At 46.2% G+C, this 20,285-nt stretch overlaps 1 protein-coding gene and 1 long non-coding RNA gene across 2 annotated transcripts; both read right to left on the bottom strand.

Moving 5' to 3' along the window:
* Window positions 1–380: 380 nt before the first annotated feature.
* Window positions 381–2,668, bottom strand: LOC124259936. The gene is made up of 3 exons (XR_006893966.1): window positions 2,521–2,668; window positions 1,561–1,614; window positions 381–397 (listed from the first exon to the last, which is right to left on the bottom strand). It is a non-coding gene; the product is annotated as an uncharacterized LOC124259936 (long non-coding RNA).
* A 45-nt stretch (window positions 2,669–2,713) lies between these two features.
* Window positions 2,714–18,469, bottom strand: LOC124259940 (vacuolar protein sorting-associated protein 13D-like). Its single transcript, XM_046694163.1, has 13 exons — window positions 18,452–18,469; window positions 18,025–18,142; window positions 17,850–17,911; window positions 17,334–17,430; window positions 16,647–16,802; window positions 16,315–16,456; window positions 15,726–15,863; window positions 14,760–14,898; window positions 5,536–5,738; window positions 5,432–5,442; window positions 4,668–4,878; window positions 2,924–3,079; window positions 2,714–2,719 (listed from the first exon to the last, which is right to left on the bottom strand). Exons 2-13 carry the CDS (start codon window positions 18,120–18,122, stop codon window positions 2,714–2,716), a joined length of 1,419 nt encoding a protein of 472 aa, XP_046550119.1. The 5' UTR covers window positions 18,123–18,142; window positions 18,452–18,469.
* Between the last annotated feature and the right edge of the window lie 1,816 nt (window positions 18,470–20,285).

Below are 20,285 nucleotides of genomic sequence, written 5' to 3'. Positions count from 1 at the left end.
CTAAAATTGATAAGGAAGAAAATGATTAAAAAGAATATTTGATCACATATCTAAAGTCATTTAATATCATATGAAAGGTATACATATTATTGTTTTACTAAAATAACATTTTTAAAGTCAATAGAAATATATATGCAAAAGTAAAGCTAGCCATTCCCAAGAGCACAGAAGTATTAATTCTATAGAAGGGGGTAATCCTTCATCCCGATGGATGCTTGCCAAGATGGCTGCAAGCAATGTTAGTGACACCACACTTACTGAATGCTGTTAGGAATGGCTAATAAGAAGCTGTATCAGGCCTGGGTTTGCAGATCTACTAACCAGTCTGGTCTGTTGCTCTGTCGGTACTATGTGAAGCTGCCTCATGCGATCCCTCGCTCAGGAGAAGCGCTTACACCTTCAGAATGTCAGAAGTCAGTATTATTCCAGCAGTATTACTACATGTAACATATGTTATACATGACCACTTTCTGAATGGCAACGTGTATTTCAACAACCTGTAAATAAACAAGTCAGCACCAGACAAGCCAGTGAGGTTTCAAGTGCTAGGTAAGAATGCACAGTGATCCAGGCAAGAGGCCTGATGATAATGATGAACCTGAGTCAGTATCTGAGGACACAATCACAAGATTAGCCCTTACTACAAGCATAATGGCTTGGAATCTGGATTCTTGCATTCTGACAAAGGAATCTTCTCAGGGATTATTCCAAACAGAACTAAAAAGTTTCTGTTTGACATCATCCTTTGCCAAATTGTCCTGAATGTAAAACTATTCAGCTGAAAAACCAACACTGTATTAAAAAATCATATGAGTAACAGCGTATTGTTTCACACTGCATGTCGGAATGTTCCGGCAATATCACAGTAGGAACATGAGCAATGGCCATCACACATTGTACACATGGGATATCAAGCTAGGGTAGACAAACCACTGCTTTTAACATGATTTAAGGTGAGCCCACCTGCCCAGAAGACCATGGAGCTATCATGTGGTACAATAATCAACACCTGACAGTGTGAAGTGTACCCATAGTTAGAGTACCTGCAGCCTAACACCTGACAGTATGAAGTGTACCCATAGTTAAATACCTGCAGCCTAACACCTGACAGTATGTGAAGTGTACCCATAGTTAGAGTACCTGCAGCCTAATACCTGACAGTATGAAGTGTACCCATAGTTAGAGTACCTGCAGCCTAACACCTGACAGTATGAAGTGTACCCATAGTTAGGAGTACCTGCAGCCTAATACCTGACAGTGTGAAGTGTACCCATAGTTAGAGTACCTGCAGCCTAATACCTGACAGTGTGAAGTGTACCCATAGTTAAGAGTACCTGCAGCCTAACACTTGACAGTGTGAAGTGTACCCATAGTTAGAGTACCTGCAGCCTAATACTTGACAGTGTGAAGTGTACCCATAGTTAGAGTACCTGCAGCCTAACACTTGACAGTGTGAAGTGTACCCATAGTTAGAGTACCTGCAGCCTAACACCTGACAGTATGAAGTGTACCCATAGTTAGAGTACCTGCAGCCTAACACCTGACAGCTTTAGTTCTTACCACTGTGGGAGAGCATTCTCGCCATGGACAGATTTGCCAACTCTCATGGTGCACCTGAAATCATAGAAGACAATGGGAGTTCTAGTATATGAAATCATACAACTAGCATACATAGAAAATCTTTGCTATACCACATGTACACCAATATCTTGTCAGCCCATGCATTTCCATGGCAGTAAACAGCAATAGGACTAAGCAAGCTGGAAGTAATTTAACCTTGTGTATTCATGTTATCATTATACATGCCTTAGATAGTGAGTTGGACCCAAGACTCAGCTATATGAGGGCATGTCAGTGTCATGTAGGTGGAAATCCTGGAGGGATGCAGCTTAACAACTGGCTTCTCCCACAAACATGGAGAAAGTGTACGCTAAATCACAGGGTTCTGGAAAGCTTAAGTAACTCTGCATAGCAAATTTCGTTGCCCTAAAGAAGAGGGGCCAGCCATGGCCCCCTGTTACTCAAATAACAATCAGTAAAGGATATAAGTACAAAGCATTACAGGTACATTGTCGCGGGTCATAGCCCGTTCCGCCAATCCATCTACAGTGATTCCATACCTTAACATAGATTTACCAGAGTTTTAGCACTAAAATTGCTTTGTGGCGAGTGAGTGAGTTTGGTTTTCACGCCGCTTTTAGCAATATTCCAGCAACATCATGGTGGGGGACACCAGAAATGGGCTTCACACATTGTACCCATGTGGGGAATCGAACCCGGATCTTCAGTGTGATGAGCCAACGCTTTAACCACTAGACTACCCCACCGCCCCTAAAATTGCTTTGTTGAACATGGCCCAGATTCTAAAGTTGGAAATAATCTGGAGTAGACGATAGCATTTTACATTAACAGAGAATGGTATCAACTTAAAAAAGTAATATTCAGCAAAACTAAAATGATACAGGCGAGACCCTGAATTACATTGGTAGATGACAACTCATTTAAAACACAGCAACTCACAGATTGGGTGCCTCTTTGTCTGAGAAGCTGAACAGCAGTGGTGTGACACTCCGGGCCAACTCATGCTCCTCCAGCTGTCCCGCCGCCTCAGCCCGAGCGCTGTCCTGTCGGAATATCAGCGGCGGACGGACTTGTTCACCAGCCAGTACGGGGCCTGCAGACTCAGCTGGACATTCACAACACAAAGTCAACATCAGTACTAGCAACATCACCAAGTAGTGTTTACCTGTAAACTTTATTCTGGCTATATACAAGTGGTCTGTAAACAATAAAGTCTGGACCACAAAATCTTGAGGAATAAAAGCTGATTTCGATCATGCAGGATTAACAGTGATAACAAGTAAGGTCCATGTATTCCCACACAATATGCTGGCTTACCTGCAGAGATCCTCCTCTGGCTGACTTGATCCTGAGGATGAGCTCCAGCAGTAAGCTTCTTGTCATCATAGACACGCAGCTTCACTCTGTACTTGGTGGTGCTTGGGGGGATGGTCAGTTCCTTGCACTGGGGAGGTTCTCCACGTTGACACCCAGCAGTAGGTCGTGGCGCCAGGTCAGCCTAGGGTAGGGACATGCCGAGACACATGTTGGACATGCTTCAAAAGGTAAGGAGACCCATTGGGGCAATACATTTTAGGGTTGGAGGAAACACATGTTGGACATGCTTCACAGGGAAGAAAGCTACCCATCTAGGGCACATTTAGGGTTGGAGGAAACACATGTTGGACATGCTTCACAGGGAAGAAAGACCCATATGGGGCACATTTGCAGGGTTGGAGGAAACACATGTTGGACATGCAATGCCCTATTGATATACTGAAGAATTTACTGTTTCAGGGGATGTGCATTTGTATATATCTATATTTTAGGTTGCTACTTTTACCATAAACATACTGAACAAAATCTAAGCATAACTCTTTGATACATTGCTGGATACTGTCTTTGTGTTAAATACTTTCACAGTTAAGCAACAATGAATATAACTTCACTGACTTTATGGTCAATAATTCAGACAAGTAGACTCTGAAACAGAGTCATCAGAAAATGACATATCCCCCCGGCCCCCACATATTTGAAAGAACAAATCATCTGACAGTTACTTAAAGTCCAGTTTCATGTTTTTTGGGACTAAGTCCAAATCATTTCCATGGAGATCATGAAAAATATAAATGCCAAACATGTGTAAATAGCAAAAGGCACCAATTCAAGATCTGTCTCATATATCTGCCCAGTTCTGTTGAAAGATATTGAACGTTTTTTGAGTTGTGCTCCGAAAAACGAAGCCCACCCCTCCCTTTTTAGACTAAGTCCGAAACGTTCCCATGGAAACAAAGAAAAATATAAATGACAAAAACCTGCAAATAGCAAAAGGCACCACTTCAAGATCTCACTCACATATCTGCCCTGTTTTGCTGAAAGATATAAAGAAGTTTTTGAGTTGTGCTCCGGAAATGAAGCCCACCTCCTTTTTGAGACTAAGTCGAAACATTTCCATGGAAACCGAGAAAAATATAAATGACAAAACCTGCAAATAGCAAAAGGCACCACTTTAGGTTCTGTTTGATATATCTACCACAAGTTTTGTTGAAAATATTGAACAGCTTTTGAGTTGTGTTCGAAACTAAACCAATCCCTCCTTTTGAGACCAAGTCGAAACGTTTCCATGGATACCAAAAACAAAAAAAAATCTGTAAATAGCAAAAGGCACCACTTTAGCTTATGTTTGATATATCTACCAAGTCTTGAAGAAAGATATTGAGCGGTTTTAAGCGTTGTGCTTGGAAGCGAAGGTCACCCTCCCTTTGAGAAAAGTTCAACTCGTTTCCATGGAAACCAAGAAAAATTAAAATGACAAAAATCTGCAAAAAGCAAAAGGCACCACTTTAGGTTCTGTTTGATATATCTACCAAGTTTTGTTGAAAAATATTGAAGGTTTTTTGAGTTATGCTTCGGAAACAAAATGATTACGGAGGGACGGACGGACGAGGCGTCGACTATATCCCCCCGCATTACATGCCCGGGGGATAAAAATGAATATTTACTGGACAAATTAAGAATTGTGATACTTCCACACAACAGGATAAGGGTAAGGCCCCCCATATGTTTACACTTGAAGAGCAGTTTGCACCAGTATCTCTGCGTCTCACCCCATGCAGTGCTGCTGACTTGCCCGGCTTGAGGTTGCCAGAGATGTCGGTCTTCTTCAGGTAGTAGTGCATCTCGAGGGGCAGCAGGTTGGTGATGGTAAGAGGGGGCACCAGAGTGATGGTGTGGCCAGGCAGGCAGTGGGTGGAGGTGCTACCATCCTCCAGGGTGACCACTTCAGGGTAGAGCTCTCTCCGCACTGACACACAGAACCTGTGAAGGACACACGATCATATGGAATCTTGGATAGCTGTTCGGAATATAGTCTCAAATCACGGATTTCAGCTCTCCTGGAATTACTGAGGGGAAATAAATAAAGGAGTATTGAATAGATACCATCTGTGACACGAATACACAGAGGGTCTTCAGTCATTAACTTGTTTCTCTGTTTACTTCATGTTTAGAAGATGGGGACTACCAGCAATTCAGTCACTATGCACTGCAACATTGTGGATCCCTATTTACAGAATGGATCTTTGATACCAACAGCTTTGATCTGCAATAGCTCCAGTCTGAGTGAGTGAGTGAGTGAATTTAGCCTTTACCGCTTTAGCAATATTCCAGCAATATCACGGTGGGGACACCAGAAATCGGCTTCACACATTGTACCAATGTGGGGAATCGAACCCATGTCTTTAAGTGGACGAAGCTAGCGCTTTAACTACTATGCGACCCCCAGCTCCAGTTTAAGACTATAGCCACTAGTCTAAAGGTCAAAGAGACATTTCATCTAGTGAGCTTTACTTATGAAAGTCAATACACCTACACTAGTATCTGCTGAAAAGAGACATGTTCGAGCTAGACGACTCAAAATCTTTGGGGCAGACTAGGTATGAGTTAGGACAAATGATGGAAACTAGCTCCACCCACCTGTACATTTCCTCCTCCATCGTTGCTCTTACACTCTCGGATGCCGTCACTGGCCTCCCCGGCCTTGTTTACTTGTCGCCAGTGTAGAGGACGGTCACAGTATTCTACCGGCCACTCAGCCGGCCGAGCCTTCAGTGTGTAGTACACCTTCGGCAAAGGCACGGGGGTGGGGACATTCCGCTGCAGGGTCATGGTGGAGGAGCCTGGGGGTGCAGGATCAAGGACATTAATACACATGCTTGGTGACTGCTGTGTTTATAACCATCAGGGTTATAGGAAGATATAACTAAACATACTAATGGGTCTTTATATATAGCAAATACGAATTACTCCAATAAGTTGAACATCAGGTTAAAGTGCTGTAAGGTATACAATATGAACATGTTTCTGATTATATCATATTACATTCCAAAAGACTGTAGATGATATTGGTAATTAGTGATATACTTTCGAAGTAATATGTTAAAAGTACATTGTTACAGCTCGTTCAGCTTGACCTGATCAAGTGAATACTAATGCATTGCGTGACCTTGTCACACCTGGTTAGGTCTACTATTGTGAAGGGTGCATTGATTGCCAACATGTCCCAACAGTCGAGACAAAGTCGCTTTGACAGGTTTGACACCTCAGTGTCGAGAAAATCGTCAGCAATGTCCTAACTTTCTTTAAAAAGAGGATTTATTATTTCCCGATTCGAGCTTTTAGGCAGCGAGCTGCAACATTAATAACATTCTTGCTCCCCTATTTAATGAGGTTAACCCGACCTGTCGTTTGTGCCATTTGACCTCCCGGGTCATGCATATGTAGAGTAGCTCAGGTCAAGCTGAACAAGCTGTAGTCTGTTAATTTGGAAAGCTTCCCCCTAGAACAATACCCCATGTACATACATGAAGCCACCCTCCATCATTTCAAATATGGAAACTCCAGAAATGCAACTCAGTCCAAGCCCATGTAGTCTGTCTGTTGCAGTAACCACACCCCCCTCAACAAACAAACACAACACACACAACACACACACATTTTGACATATCCACTATGCAAGATAACAGTGGTTAATCAATCAATTATCTGTTAATCCTTTGAAGTGTTTTGCAAGTCGACTTGCCATTCCTTCTCGTTGCACTGTCACATGCGTATTACATAACATACAAGACATTCACCACTTCAAATGTTTTCAAGACCCAATCTTAAATTGAATAATTACACCAGATAGGAGAAATGCCAAACATGAATCACTGATTTATATACCCTTGAGACCCTCAGTCAGGGGTGAGCGTTATGGAGTTATTTCAGGTAGTCAGTGCTGCCACCACTAATAAATACTTGTAATAAAGTCATAAGTTGAGCATCAAGTGAATGATAACTAACACACAAATGTACAGCTTATGTAATACATGAGTCATCAGAAGATGACATATCCCCCTCGCCCCCACTCTTTGAAAGAACAAATCATCTGACAGTTACTTAAAGTCCAGCTTGATTTTTTATAAGTGCAAATCGCCCATGGAAATCATGAAAAAATTCTGCAAATGCAAAGGCATTTGGGATTACATATCTGCCAAGTTTTGCTGAAAGATATTAAGAAGTTTTGTCTCGAAACAAAAACCCATCCCTTCCTTTTTGAGACTAAGTTCTAATCATTTCCATGGAAACCGAGAAAATAATAAATCACAAATATCTGCAAATAGCAAAAGGCATCACTTCAATATCTGCCTCACATATCTGCCAAGTTTTGCTGAAAGATATAGAGAGGTTTTTGAGTTGTGCTCCGGAAACGAAGCCCACCCCTCACTTTTGGGACTAAGTCCGAATCGTTTCCATGGAAACCGGAAAAATAAAAATGCCAAAAATCTGCAAATAGCAAAAGGCACAACTTTAGGATCTGTTTGATATATCTATCAAGTTTTGTTGAAAAATATTATATGGTTTTGAGTTGTGTCGGAAACGAAAGCAATCCTTACTTTTTGAGACTAAGTCCAAAATGTTTCCATGGAAACCAAGAAAATAAAATGCCAAAAATCGGCAAATAGCAAAAGGCACCACTTAAGGTTCTGTTTGATATATCTACCAAGTCTTGTTGAAAAATATTGAACGGTTCTTGAGTTATGCCCGAAACTAAGCCCACCCCTCACTTTTGGGACTAAGTCCTAATCGCTTCCATGGAAACCGGAAAAATAAAATGCCAAAAATCTGCAAATAGCAAAAGGCACAACTCCAAACCTGCAGAGGTTTTCAATTCTTTGAAGAGAGTCAGCCTTTAGGATCTGTATATATTATGCATTTTCCGCTGTAAAATGTCCTGTGACAGTTGTATCAATGTTTTTTGAATAAAAAGATTGTACAATAAATAAACTCTTTATTTATTATAATGGACCCTACCTCACGGAGTTACCCTCCCCTTAGCGCATGCTAACTTCAACTGGGTAGGCTCCTAGACCCGTGATCATCATTCCTTCTGCTGAATTCTCATCAGTGAACAGAATTGCGGGAGGTGGTGGTGGTTCTACTCCCAAGGATCTACTCTCTTCAAAGAATTGAAAACCTCTGCAGGTTTGGAAAATTTTTTCAGAGAGATCGCCCTTGGGGTACATATTATGCATAAACACAGACTCCCAAAGACCGAGGCCAGGGAGGAGGGAATTCTGTCCAAGCACACACAAAAATATAGCCATCGATCATGGAAAAAAATTGAACAGACGCCATAACACTCACCTGTCACTGACCCAGTTTCGCCTCAGAGAGGCATTATGGGAGGGGAACTGACAGGGAGGATTTGTGCTCAAAGACTAATTCTAGCATAATGAGACATTGCACGAGTGCTAATGTCAGTGAACCGACCCACTAAGTGGCTTCTTCGTGAGAGCACCGTGAGGGGAAAACAAAAATACCACTCACTAACGATATCGTAACTCCTTAGAGAATCGAAAGGGGTACAGGTTCTCTGAGTGCTCAGAGCAGACATGTCAATAATGGAATCATTGTACAGTAGCCCAACACAAACCAATAAACCAAGACTCACTTGGTCAGGGTGGCAGGACACTGTCCACTGGAGAGAACGGTACGACCAAAGCTCGCATCGATTGCGGAATGTGTATCGAGCTGATAATGGCGATAAAAGTGCTTGGCCGGCTCCAAATAGCGCAGAGCAGATCTCTTCAATGGGGAGTGCCGCTGCAAAGCTTTTGATGCTGCTACTGCCCTGACCGAAAGTGAGCCTTCAACCCTCAGGGGAGGCTTGCCCTTAGCCTGATAAGCCGCACAAATACACGAAACAAGCCAGCCAGCGAGACAAAGTTTGCTTGCTCGCTGGCAGACCAGCCTTCCCGCCACCGTAGAATAACAGAACAGCTGGGTACCCGCACGGATCCCCCGCGCTCGCTTGATATAGACTTTGAGCGCCTTACGGACATCCAACGGGTGAGTGCTCAGAGGAGTGGTCCCCGGCGTGGAAGGCTGGGTAAGAGTAGGAAGTTCGATAGGAGCTGTCACATGGAAAGCGTGATCGACCTTCGGTCGGTAAGTATCTGGGAGGCTTAATGCTGACACGATCCGCGGTGAAACACAGTCAGCGCGGGTCGGACGACATAGCATGTATATCGCCGACTCTTCACCAGATGTTACCGCCACCAGAAACACAGCTTTCCAGGTCAACAACTGAATGGAAATAGCCGATAGGTGTGAGAAAGTGGGACCGACAGCCAATCGAAAGCACGATCGACAAATCCTGGTGGACTGGTTCGCCTGAGAGCAGGTCGAACTGCTCCGCCCAGCTAGAAAGCTGCCAGACGAGAGGGTGCTGCCCCAGAAGAGCACCATCGACAGGGTGTGAAAAGTGGAAATAGCGTGGAGTAGCCACTTAATGGTCGGCCGCCAGGCCTTCTTCCAAACGAAGCTTGCAAAAACTCCAATACTGGACTAAATCCGCAGAAAAGGGATCTGCAATGCCCCTATCTGAACACCAGCGCCGCATAGCGGACCACCTATCCTCATACTGAACGCTTGTCGAATCCCACCCGGCCAGAATTGTGTCTGCAACTGCTGCAGGAATTCCGCTGCGGCTCGAGGTTAGACCTGACAGAGGCTGCCACCCACTGAACTGCGGATTTGGGTGGGCCCGCTCTGAGTGAGAATGTCCGTCGCGAAAGGTAATAGAACAGGAGGCTGAGCCAGAAACCTGAGAATTACCGAAACCAGCTCTGTGACGGCCAAAGCGTGCCAGTAGCACAAGTAGCCGAGCTGGCTGGGTGGACAGCTGTGAAAGGACACGGGAATGAGTGGTAACGGCGGAACGCCCAGAGCACTTTGCCCGTCCCAATCCAGCAGGAAGGCGCCGGCAGCCAACGCCTCTGGTCCGCATCCGAGCAGAACATCGGTGTTCGATGCGCCCCGCCGACGCAAACAGATCCACCTCGAACGCCACCTCGCATAACTGGGAGATTACTGTGAATATCTGCCTGTCGAAAGCATCCACTGCAAGCGGCCAGGATCCGCGAGAGCCGATCTGCTCGCGACGCTTCTCCAGCCCCGGAGATAAACAGGGAGTACCTGACAATCGCATTGGTCGCCCAGAGGAGAAAGTCCCACGCTTCCCGGAGGAGCGCTTGGGGACACCGCGCCTCCCTGCTTCAGGATGTACGACATGGCCGCCTGGTTGTCTAACTGAAGACGGACTACCTGGCCACGGACATGCTCTCTGAAGCGCCAATACCAACCGCGACAGCTCTCAGCTCCAACACGCTGATGTGAAGGTGAGCTTCGCTTCGACCAGAGTCCGGAAGCCGACAGACTGCCCAGAACGCCCCAGCCCGCGAGGGACGATCTGTCTGAACTGTGAGAGCTGGCGCCGATTTCCAAGGGGAACCCCTGGTGAGATTCCCCGACATTTGTCCACCACTGAAGGTGAGGTGTCAACCACTGGGGACTGTGAGACTGCGCCCAGATCCTCCGCGGTGAGTCCACAGCCGAGCCAAAGCTTGCTGTATGGGACGATCCTCAACCGCTACCGCCACACTACAGAGATCGCCGCCGCCATATGGCCCAGTAGACGGAGCCAAGTCCGCGCTGGTGCCTGGGGCTGGGAGAGGAATGAAGATACCATCTCCAACTCTGGTGACCCGGGTCGGGCTTACAAGGAAACGAGATCCTTGTTCGCTTGAATCGCTACCCAAGAAAACCAAGTCCTGGGTGGGTACCAGGTCGGATTTCTTGAGGTTGATGATCCACCCCAGTCGAAGTTAGAATGTCTATCACTGTGTGAGTAGCATCTTGACTCGCTGGCTGTGTTAGTGCTCCGAGCAACCAGTCGCCTAGGTAAGGGTAACAACGCCTTCCTTTGGCGAGCGAGCTAGGGTAGCTGGGACTAACATGAGCTTGGTGAACACCCTTGGGGCAGTCGATATGCCAAGGGGAGCACTTGAATTGGTAATACATCCCGCCGTGAAGAGAACCGGAGGTACTGCTTGAACGAGGGATGTATAGGGTACATGCAGATACGCGATCCTTTAGGTCGATTGACGGAGCCAATCGCCGGGCTGAACAGATGAGATCACCGAAGCAGTGTCTCCATCTTGAAGGATGGTACTGAGCATGTGATTCAACCCCTTGAGGTTGAGAATCGGACGAACCCGCCGCCTTCTTCGGACGAGGAAGTACGCGGAGTAAAATCCCCGCCTGTTCCTCTCCCGTGGAATGCGCCGATTGGCGGACTTGTCCAGCAGAGCCTGAACTTCGCCGCTGCTAATATGTCCGCCTCTGGCCTGGCATGACGGCACCGAGTGCGCCAGATGCCGGTGAAGTCGGGCGACTCGCCCACAGTGGAGATGGCCTATGCTGACCGTGGCCAGCACCTGCTGCTGTTGGTAGCCTTCTCCCATTCCGCAGGAATAGAGAGAGGCGGCCTCCCACTGGGATATGGGGTAGGAGCGCGGCGCGGACCCTAGTAGCGAGCTGACTGGGTGTGACACACGGCTTGAGCGGCAGCCTGTTGGGTTAACGGGAGGTCGGGCAGACCTCCCGCCGCTGCTGCTGGGAGCTAGTCGAGGACTGCTCCTTGCCCCTACCCTTGGCGACCTACCTCCTCCGCCTACCCCTACCAAGCGGCCGGCCAGCCGGCAGACTCGGGTGTAGGCTGCACCCCGGGCGGAGGAAGGTGGCACGGAGCGCTGGGCTGAGACACCGCCGGGTGCTCCAACAAGGCCTTAGAATCCTTGAAGGAGGTAGCTGCAGCGCAGCCTCCCCGTGATGACCTGCTGTGCCCCGGAAAGAGGGTCGCCCCAGACGAAAGGGAGAGCCAGCAAGGTCTGCTGTGTTGCTGCCGAAGTACCTAGACGCCGACAGCCACAGCCTGCGATCCCCATGACTGCGCGACATCACCGCCGACGCGAGCAGACCGCAAAAGAGTCGTCGCTACAGGTGAGCCTGAACTTCCGACAGCTGACGGAGTAGCACGACGCGGGCGACATCGCCGCCAGCATGCCCTCCGCCCCAGGGCCGACCTCTGTATCGAGGGAGAGGTAGGCCTCATGGACCACCACTCCGCACCTGCTGCATCGCTCCGCAGACCTCCTCGTAGGGTCCGTACGCTGCGTCGCAGGGGATGCCGCCAGGGCAAAGGTGGAGTGAGGGCGCTTTGCCGAAGCAGCCGGAGCTGCTCCGAGGAAGCCGAGCCTCCCCAGGGCTTAATGGAAGTGAAAACACACTCGCCAACGATCGGGTACGACGGTAACAGGAATCCTCCCCAAGCTGGAAGGCCAAGACGAAGTTCAGGTAAGTCAAACCTGACTCGGGTACCAGACAAGAGGGGATCGACCACGCCCCGCCACCAACGATGGCAGAATGCGGAGCTGCGCCTGTGAGGGTTGCCTAGGGCAAACGCCGCCAGGCAAGCGAACTCAGTCGAAGTCCACGCTTACCAGCAGGCACCGCTGCCTGGGGTAGGCCTCGCAATTTCTGCCGGACCTCCCGCAAGGTCGGCAAAACGGAAGCCGCCGCCATGCTCCTCGACCTCCCCTGAAGCTTCCATTGCCTCGGCCCGGTGCCCGAAGTCAGAGGCTGGGTCTCCTCCGTAAGAGGACCCTAACCCCGACCCGTGGACTGCCTAGCTGGGCACCACAGGAAGGGAGGAACAGACCGACTGCTCCACGCCAGCGCCAGCCGGGCGTATGCGTGGACCTCGTCCCGTGACGCTGGAGGCAGGCCAGGCAGAACTGGTGCCTCCGCCTCATGGGGCGGTGTGCGCAGGGACCGGAATACCAGGAATACTCAACGCCTAAGCGCAAGCTCCGAGAGGGGACTGGGAGCACCTCCTCTCCGAGCAGCCGAGGGCGCCCGGATCCGCCAGAGGCAACGGATCGACAGACGCCAAGGCTGAGGGATCGAGCCGAGGCCGGCGATCCCACCCTCGACTTCTCCGCCTCGGCCCGAGTGGGTGAGGAACTCCTGGCGGAGACCTCCAACCGACTCAACGGCGACTTCATTGAGTCCATCTGCTTCTGAAACATCGACTCCATTATAGACATGTCAAAACCACTGGGTGGTAGGAGAGGGGAAGGGCCACGGGATTTTTCCTTTTTGGACGCTCGCTTAGATTTTGACGGGGAACCTGCGCGCCAGGTCCCTCCCGCCACGATCTCAAGGTAAAACAGGGTGTCGGTCCGCCGCCTCGCCTCTTCTGTGCCCGGGGAAAAGGCCAGACAAATTGAACATGTATCAGCCACATGGCCCGCCTTCTCCAGACAGGCCACGATTGGGAGTGACTGTCAGCCCGGGAATACTTCCCCACAGACCTAACAACAGGTAAAGCCTGAAACAAACACGTAAACATGTTAGTTAACTTGTGGCCAGAAGCAGAGAAACACGAGAAAACATTGAAAAATACGCGGAAGGTTACCACGGAAAGTAATAGTTGGTTTTAAACGCAATATTACGACCACGCTGCACGCTTAAACTTCCCGCCATGGCAGAGCAAACTTGGCGTGAAACCACGGAAAGTTTGGCGATTTTGATAGTACTTATACAAAGTCACAATTATGAAACAACCACTGTAAGGCTTTTACTGTTATTGTTTTAGACAAATAAAACCAAACATACAGGTGGTGTCTCAGACATCTTAAAATACAGCTACCGCACGCTCATGAAAGGTAATCACAACTAACGCCTGTTCAGGGCCGCGGACAGCAGAAGGAATGATGATACGGGTCTAGGAGCCTACCCAGTTGGTGCGCATGCTTAAGGGAGGTAACTCCGCGAGGTAGGGTCCGTGATAATAAATAAAAGAGTTTATTTATTGTACAATCTTTTATTCAAAAACATTGATACAACTGTCACAGGACATTTTACAGCCGAAAATGCATAATATGTACCCCAAGGACGCATCTCTGAAAAAGTATATGTGTGGGAGAGAGGTGGGTGAGGCAAGGTGGGTCTGGGACCACCTCATTTCAATACTTATCCCACACTGAACAGCTCCCCATTCAATCATACTCTGAACAAGGTTTGTTTCACTGAACTAACATGCTGTCATGCAGCCAAGAAGAGTGCTAACCTGATGGTTCTGTGGCGGACAATGCATGTCTTAATGCCGAAAGAGCATAGGAAGTCACCTCTGAAATTTTGTCAACCCAAAATTGGCACTGTACAGCATGAATTGATCACAGATATACTCATAGGCAAAAGTAACTGAATTCTGAAGAATATTAAAAATAAAACAATAACAATAACAAAATTATTTAATAAGAATAACAATGGTTAAATAATAAAGATCATGTGCAGCATCAAACAGAACTTCGGTGTGATGAGCAACAATTAACTACCAGAACCAAATGATTAGAGCTACCCCACCAACCATAGCAAATAATGGGATCAGAGTCCCCAACTGACCACACAAACAGGAGGATCAGTTACCCGACTGACCTCTGAGTTACTTTTGTCTTTGAGTATATCTGTTTGGTAAGTTGACAAGAAACTTCATACATGAATGTCCTATACAGTGATGGGTCAGCGTGAAAGTTGAGAGAGTGCAAAAGTTGAACATTTTGATTATCACAAGAAACTTTAAACTGAGACAGGAGGAATTTAATAACCATTAACAACTTAAATCTCTCAACAGAAAATTAATCTTACAACTCTATGAAGTTAAATGTATAAAGAAATAATTTAAAACTGAAAGAAGAGTGATAAAACCTTTGACCCACTGTCTACGATAAGCACTGTAGAGCTCTCCTTACCTGTCTCGTCTGTGCTGGTCATCCTGACCTGCAGTGGACAGTCCAGCTGATTGACCACAACCAGGGAGGACCGCACCACGATCAGCTTCCTGGCACTGCCGTCCTGTTTCACTTCGATCACAATACATGCTGGGTGAAGCTACAGTGGGAGAGAAAGAGTGAGTGAGTGAGTGAGTCAGTGAGTGAGTTAGTTCAGTTTTATGCTGCACTCAGCAATATTTCAGCAATATGGCAGCGGTCTGTAAATAATCGAGTCTGGACCAGACAATCCAGTGATCAACAGCATGAGCAACGATCTAAGCAATTGGGAACTGATGACATGCGTCAACCAAGTCAGTGAGCCTGACCACCCGATCCCATTAATCGCCTCTTACGACAAGCATGGGTTAATGAAAATCAATTCTAATCCGGATCTTCACGGGTTACTTCAGTGTAAGGAATGATACATGACTTCAAATAATACCCCTGACAATATGATGCATGATGTGTCTACTTTATACTGAGGTTTGAAATCTCTACCCATTTTAAAAACAGCATACACAAACTTTAAGTGAAGAAAATGGTCTGATAACTATTGGGTACTGCTTTACCAGACTGCCTATCACTAAACAACATGCTACATCCTGCAGTATAATACCTGAATCTGATCACAAACTAGCCTCCAGCAACCTCTGACTAACCACATTGAGAATAAAGTACATTAACAGTAATATTTCCGACTTTGATGGACATCATGACTCAAGTATTGAGATATGTATAAATATATGCAGTAGGCGTGTCATGGCATGGAGCTGATGTTTCAATCAAGATCAATTTCAGTTGGATCAATACTTGTCAAAGAATGTTGCTCTCTGACAGATCACATCCTGTCTTGTAAAACCATAACAAGTTGTGAGAGCTTCATGATGTCATAATGTTTGCTTGCCACGTCATGACTTGTGCTAAGATTTCCTGTGCATATCTTACTGTGTTGGCTGTAGGAGTCTTCTTGTCAGGCTCTGTGTACCGGAAGTACACGCCCACCTTGTCCACAGTGATGGGGGAGAGGCGTTGCCAGCCAGCCACCGTTACCAACAGCTGGTTGATGTGCATTCCGTGGGTTTTCTACAAAACAAACACGTGCTTGTAATACTTAAATGTGTTTTTTAATAATATACATAACCAAGTAATGACTGGGCATGAAGTGTCACACTTAACACAAATATACATACGGATTTGTCAATAATTTTATATCATTCAAACTGAAAACACAGTTATATCTGCTATAATGTTAACCCATTCCCAATTTTCCCAGCCATCATATATGCATGGCAGCTGAACAATGTTTCATAGAATTTGATCATCTGTTGACTTAACATTTGTGCTTCTAGCTGCCACTACCTTCATCTGGAGATTCATTTCACTTCAACATCCTAGAACAGGAATCAGTGGTTCAGACTAACACCTGGTGTCATTCAGGTTTTTCAATGGTATTTGAGGGTTATGACAAGGCCCCCTGACTTGCAAGCTTCATTTCAAACACTGCAGAGGCTAAAGTGTCTAACGAATTATCTACCTTGTGTCTGAGTTTTTCTCTGCGGTGGAAGTAGAATGGTTTGGACTCTCCAGTTGTAACCCGCTTCCAATCGGAGGCCTGAATGTAGGCGTTGTCATATGACTGGACGTTACCTGTGTCATTCATACCTTCTTTCGGTTCACTGAAACCAAACACACAAATTCTCAATTCATCAATACCCAGAATTTCATTACAGCACTTACTTATAAAACAGAACAAAACAAGAAAAGCTCAGCTCTAGTTTATCTAGAAATCTATAGACAACTGGAATACATAATACGAACTGTCTATAGATACCAGAAAGTGTCACTAAATGATTCTGAGAAGCTTACTTTGATGGAGAGGAGATGGCGGTGATGTACCACAGGTCACAGCCGGTGTCGTTGCGGATGGTGTAGGGGATGAACGGGAGGCGACGACGGAGTAGTTTGGAGGACGGTAGTGAACTGGGACTGACAGAATACTTGACTTGGGATTTCAAGCTGTCTCTGAAAAACAATGACACATATTTTTAGTTTCCTCGCAACATTGGCCAGATTGCAATATACATGGGGTCCTGGAGGTCCTGAGGTTCTCTCCTGTAGTATTTGGATTGATGGACCCCTTAATCTTACTCTTTTTGACATTTAGTATATGACAAAGACCCACTGACTTGTCTATGCAGGTGTGAGTGAGTGAGTGAGTGAGTGAGTGAGTGAGTGAGTGAGTGAGGAGTGAGAGAGTGAGTGAGTGTCTGCACATTCTTGTTGCTCAGCACATTCCAATCACTTTGGCCTTGACCAAACCAACCAGTGATTAATAGCATGAGCAAGGCTCCATACATCTGGGCAATAACACTTCATATGGCTGGTTACATATTAAAGCTACCTAATACACTAGCAGTGTAAAGGTGAAAAGATACCATAATCTAGTGTGTATTTATATTTTGTTTAATCTTTGATAGGCTAGAAGAATAAATAAATACATTAAATAACAACAACAAAACATGAAACAACAAAAGATAGAGACTATGGCCTAACCTGTTGTCCTTCAGGTAGTCCTCTGTCCAGCTGCCCTTCGTCAGGTGGTACTGTTCCAGGAGAGTGCTGGTCAGGTTCACGTTCAACACCTCATTGGCTGGAACACAACAGCAATAGAATTATTGAGTAGGTATGGTTTACTCAGCTTTTGGCAAGAATACCATGGAGGTCAATGTGAGATACAACCAAACTCTGTATACAAACGCATGGTTTATATTTAGTTGTGATTTGATGTCATGTTTTTGTACCTAAAAAAAAAGATAAATAAAAAAAAAATATAAAAAAAAATACCATGGAGGGTGTCCCTGGGCTTCCACCCATACCGGGATCAGTAGGTGAGCTTGTGTGATGAATACTGTAATCACTGGGTCCCTCCCTACCCTGCTAAATAACATGGACATACATACTGATATACCCGCAGATGGGTTTCAAGACCAGACAGTAGTACATAGAAGTGATGTCTTTATGATGTTCAGGATATTAGAAGGGAAGTAAAAAGTGAACATATTAACTTACTTGAAATCTGAAATGACATCTTTTCTTCTGGTTCCTTAAACTGTTTCCACTCAGCAAAGCACCTGTAAAACACACAAACACGCTGATGTATTACAGTGAAGCAAAAGCTGCAGACTGGGTGATAGGGAAAGTGAGACATTCCACTCTAACTGAACTAGAAGCAGGAGCAGCTCACCTCCATGTCTCCAGGAAGGGCTCCCAGCCAGACAGGCTGCGGTTGTAGTACTCTCCTGTCATCTGGAAGATAGCTTTACCTTCGATGTTGGGCTCCATCGTCTGATTGAAATGGATACCTGCAGTATGAGAGTGTATCATCAGCAGCACAGATCGCAGTGTCTTGATAGATTCTCAGACAAGTGATGTGAATAAAATGTAAATAAATGCATAAACATATAAATCACAAATGCTTATCTTTCTTTATCATACAGATGTTATTTACCTGACATGCACAAAGTGATGTGTTTTCTTCTGCTGCCTGGTGCCTAGATCAGACAGTAATAAGCTAATGTTGGACGTGTGGATGAGTCAAACTAACCTTTGGCCCAAGAATCAGGATTCCAGTGTAGTTATGTCTTGTAATTACTGAAAGTGTTTCAACCTACCACTGAAGGAGATCTCAGCCAGGGGACGCCAGCATCGCCATTACAGTCATCAATCAGGCAGAGACACACAGACACTGCCTTCAGCTGAAAGTCATCAGTTAGGGAGTTATTGTCATGAGGAAAAGTTTGGGAATGTTGTTTCCTTTGGATGTCCCCACACAGACACTATATAGAGCTAGCCCATTCCAGAGGGGTTTGTCCCATTCAAACTCGGGTGAAAATGAAGTTTGCACCCCTCCTTTCTCATATAGTGCACCCTCTCCTTTCTCAGCTAGCTCACTGAGATAACATGAGATAAGTGAATACCCCACTCAGACACATTATACTGACTCCAAGCCGATCAGTCCTTGTTGTACCCATTAATGCCGAAAGTGCCAGGCAGGGACCAACAAGTACCATATTTTAATGTCGCTTGGTATGATGTGGCCGTGGATCAAACACGACCTTCCACTCTCCATGGTGACACTTTAAACCACTACACCACGGAGGCGGTCAAACAATGATCATAATGTCTGACACATCTATGGACACACTTCCACATTCCCCCATGCCATGTTTAAGAAAACATCATTTACTATTCATTAAACGGCATGGATGTCACTTTAGCCTCTCAGTGGCACTGTAAAACAATTATCAGAAAGGTCAGCCTTATTGTGTACCTCAGCCGATGTGATGGCAAAGTTCTGCTTGTGGCTCTGAGGGACGGGGGTAGCGTTGTTTGCCAGCCACAGAGCTGCAGCCTCCTGATTGCCTTCACACTCTGACAGGGCCTTCTCACAGTCCTTGTAGCTGAATCCCAGCTCACACAACGTCTTCAGCATCTCCTCTAGAAAACAAATCTCATACTTCACATGTGTGTCTTCACTGGTCTTTAAAGTGTAGAACAGGGCCACAATGGCTTATAGGTGTGGATTGGGGCCACAATGGCTTATTGGTGTGGATTAGGGCCACAATGTGGCTTATAGGTGTGGATTAGGGCCGCAATGTGGCTTATAGGTGTGGATTGGGGCCACAATGGCTTATAGGTGTGGATTGGGGCCACAATGTGGCTTATAGGTGTGGATTGGGGCCACAATGGCTTATAGGTGTGGATTGGGGCCACAATGGGCTTATAGGTGTGGATTGGGGCCACAATGGCTGGGTGGATTGGGGCCACAATGGCTTATAGGTGTGGATTGGGGCCACAATGTGGCTTATAGGTGTGGATTGGGGCCACAATGGCTTATAGGTGTGATTGGGGCCACAATGTGGCTTATAGGTGTGGATTGGGGCCACAATGTGGCTTATAGGTGTGGATTGGGGCCACAATGGCTTATACAATGTGTGGATTGGGGCCACAATGTGCTTATAGGTGTGGATTGGGGCCACAATGTGGCTTATAGGTGTGGATTGGGGCCACAATGTGGCTTATGGATTGGGGCCACAATGTGGCTTATAGGTGTGGATTAGGGCCACAATGGATAGGTGTGGATTAGGGCCACAATGTGCTTATGTGGAGGTGTGGATTGTGGGCCACAATGTGGCTTATAGGTGTGGATTGGGGCCACAATGGCTTATAGATTGTGGCCACAATGTTTGCTATTGGGGCCACAATGGCTTCTAGTATTTCCATGCCATTGTGTTTTAAAATGACACACCTATTACTGAGTAATGTTTTGTCAAATCACAAGATTTCCAGTTCACACATTCATACATTAAATAGTGTCTCAGTTATTGATAGTAGAATGTAAATACAGGCCAAATACAGCCCACATTGGTGATGAAACAACAAGCATGGACATGGTGCTGACATATTGAGGATCATAAGTGAGGTAGTATTGAAACAAGCAGATCC

The sequence above is a fragment of the Haliotis rubra genome, unplaced genomic scaffold (assembly GCF_003918875.1).
Source record: "Haliotis rubra isolate DU_JTF1 unplaced genomic scaffold, ASM391887v1 Scf743, whole genome shotgun sequence".
Classification (NCBI taxonomy): Eukaryota; Metazoa; Mollusca; class Gastropoda; order Lepetellida; family Haliotidae; genus Haliotis; species Haliotis rubra.
Note: the sequence above shows the minus strand (reverse complement) of the source record. Positions and strands in the feature narration are given on the sequence as shown.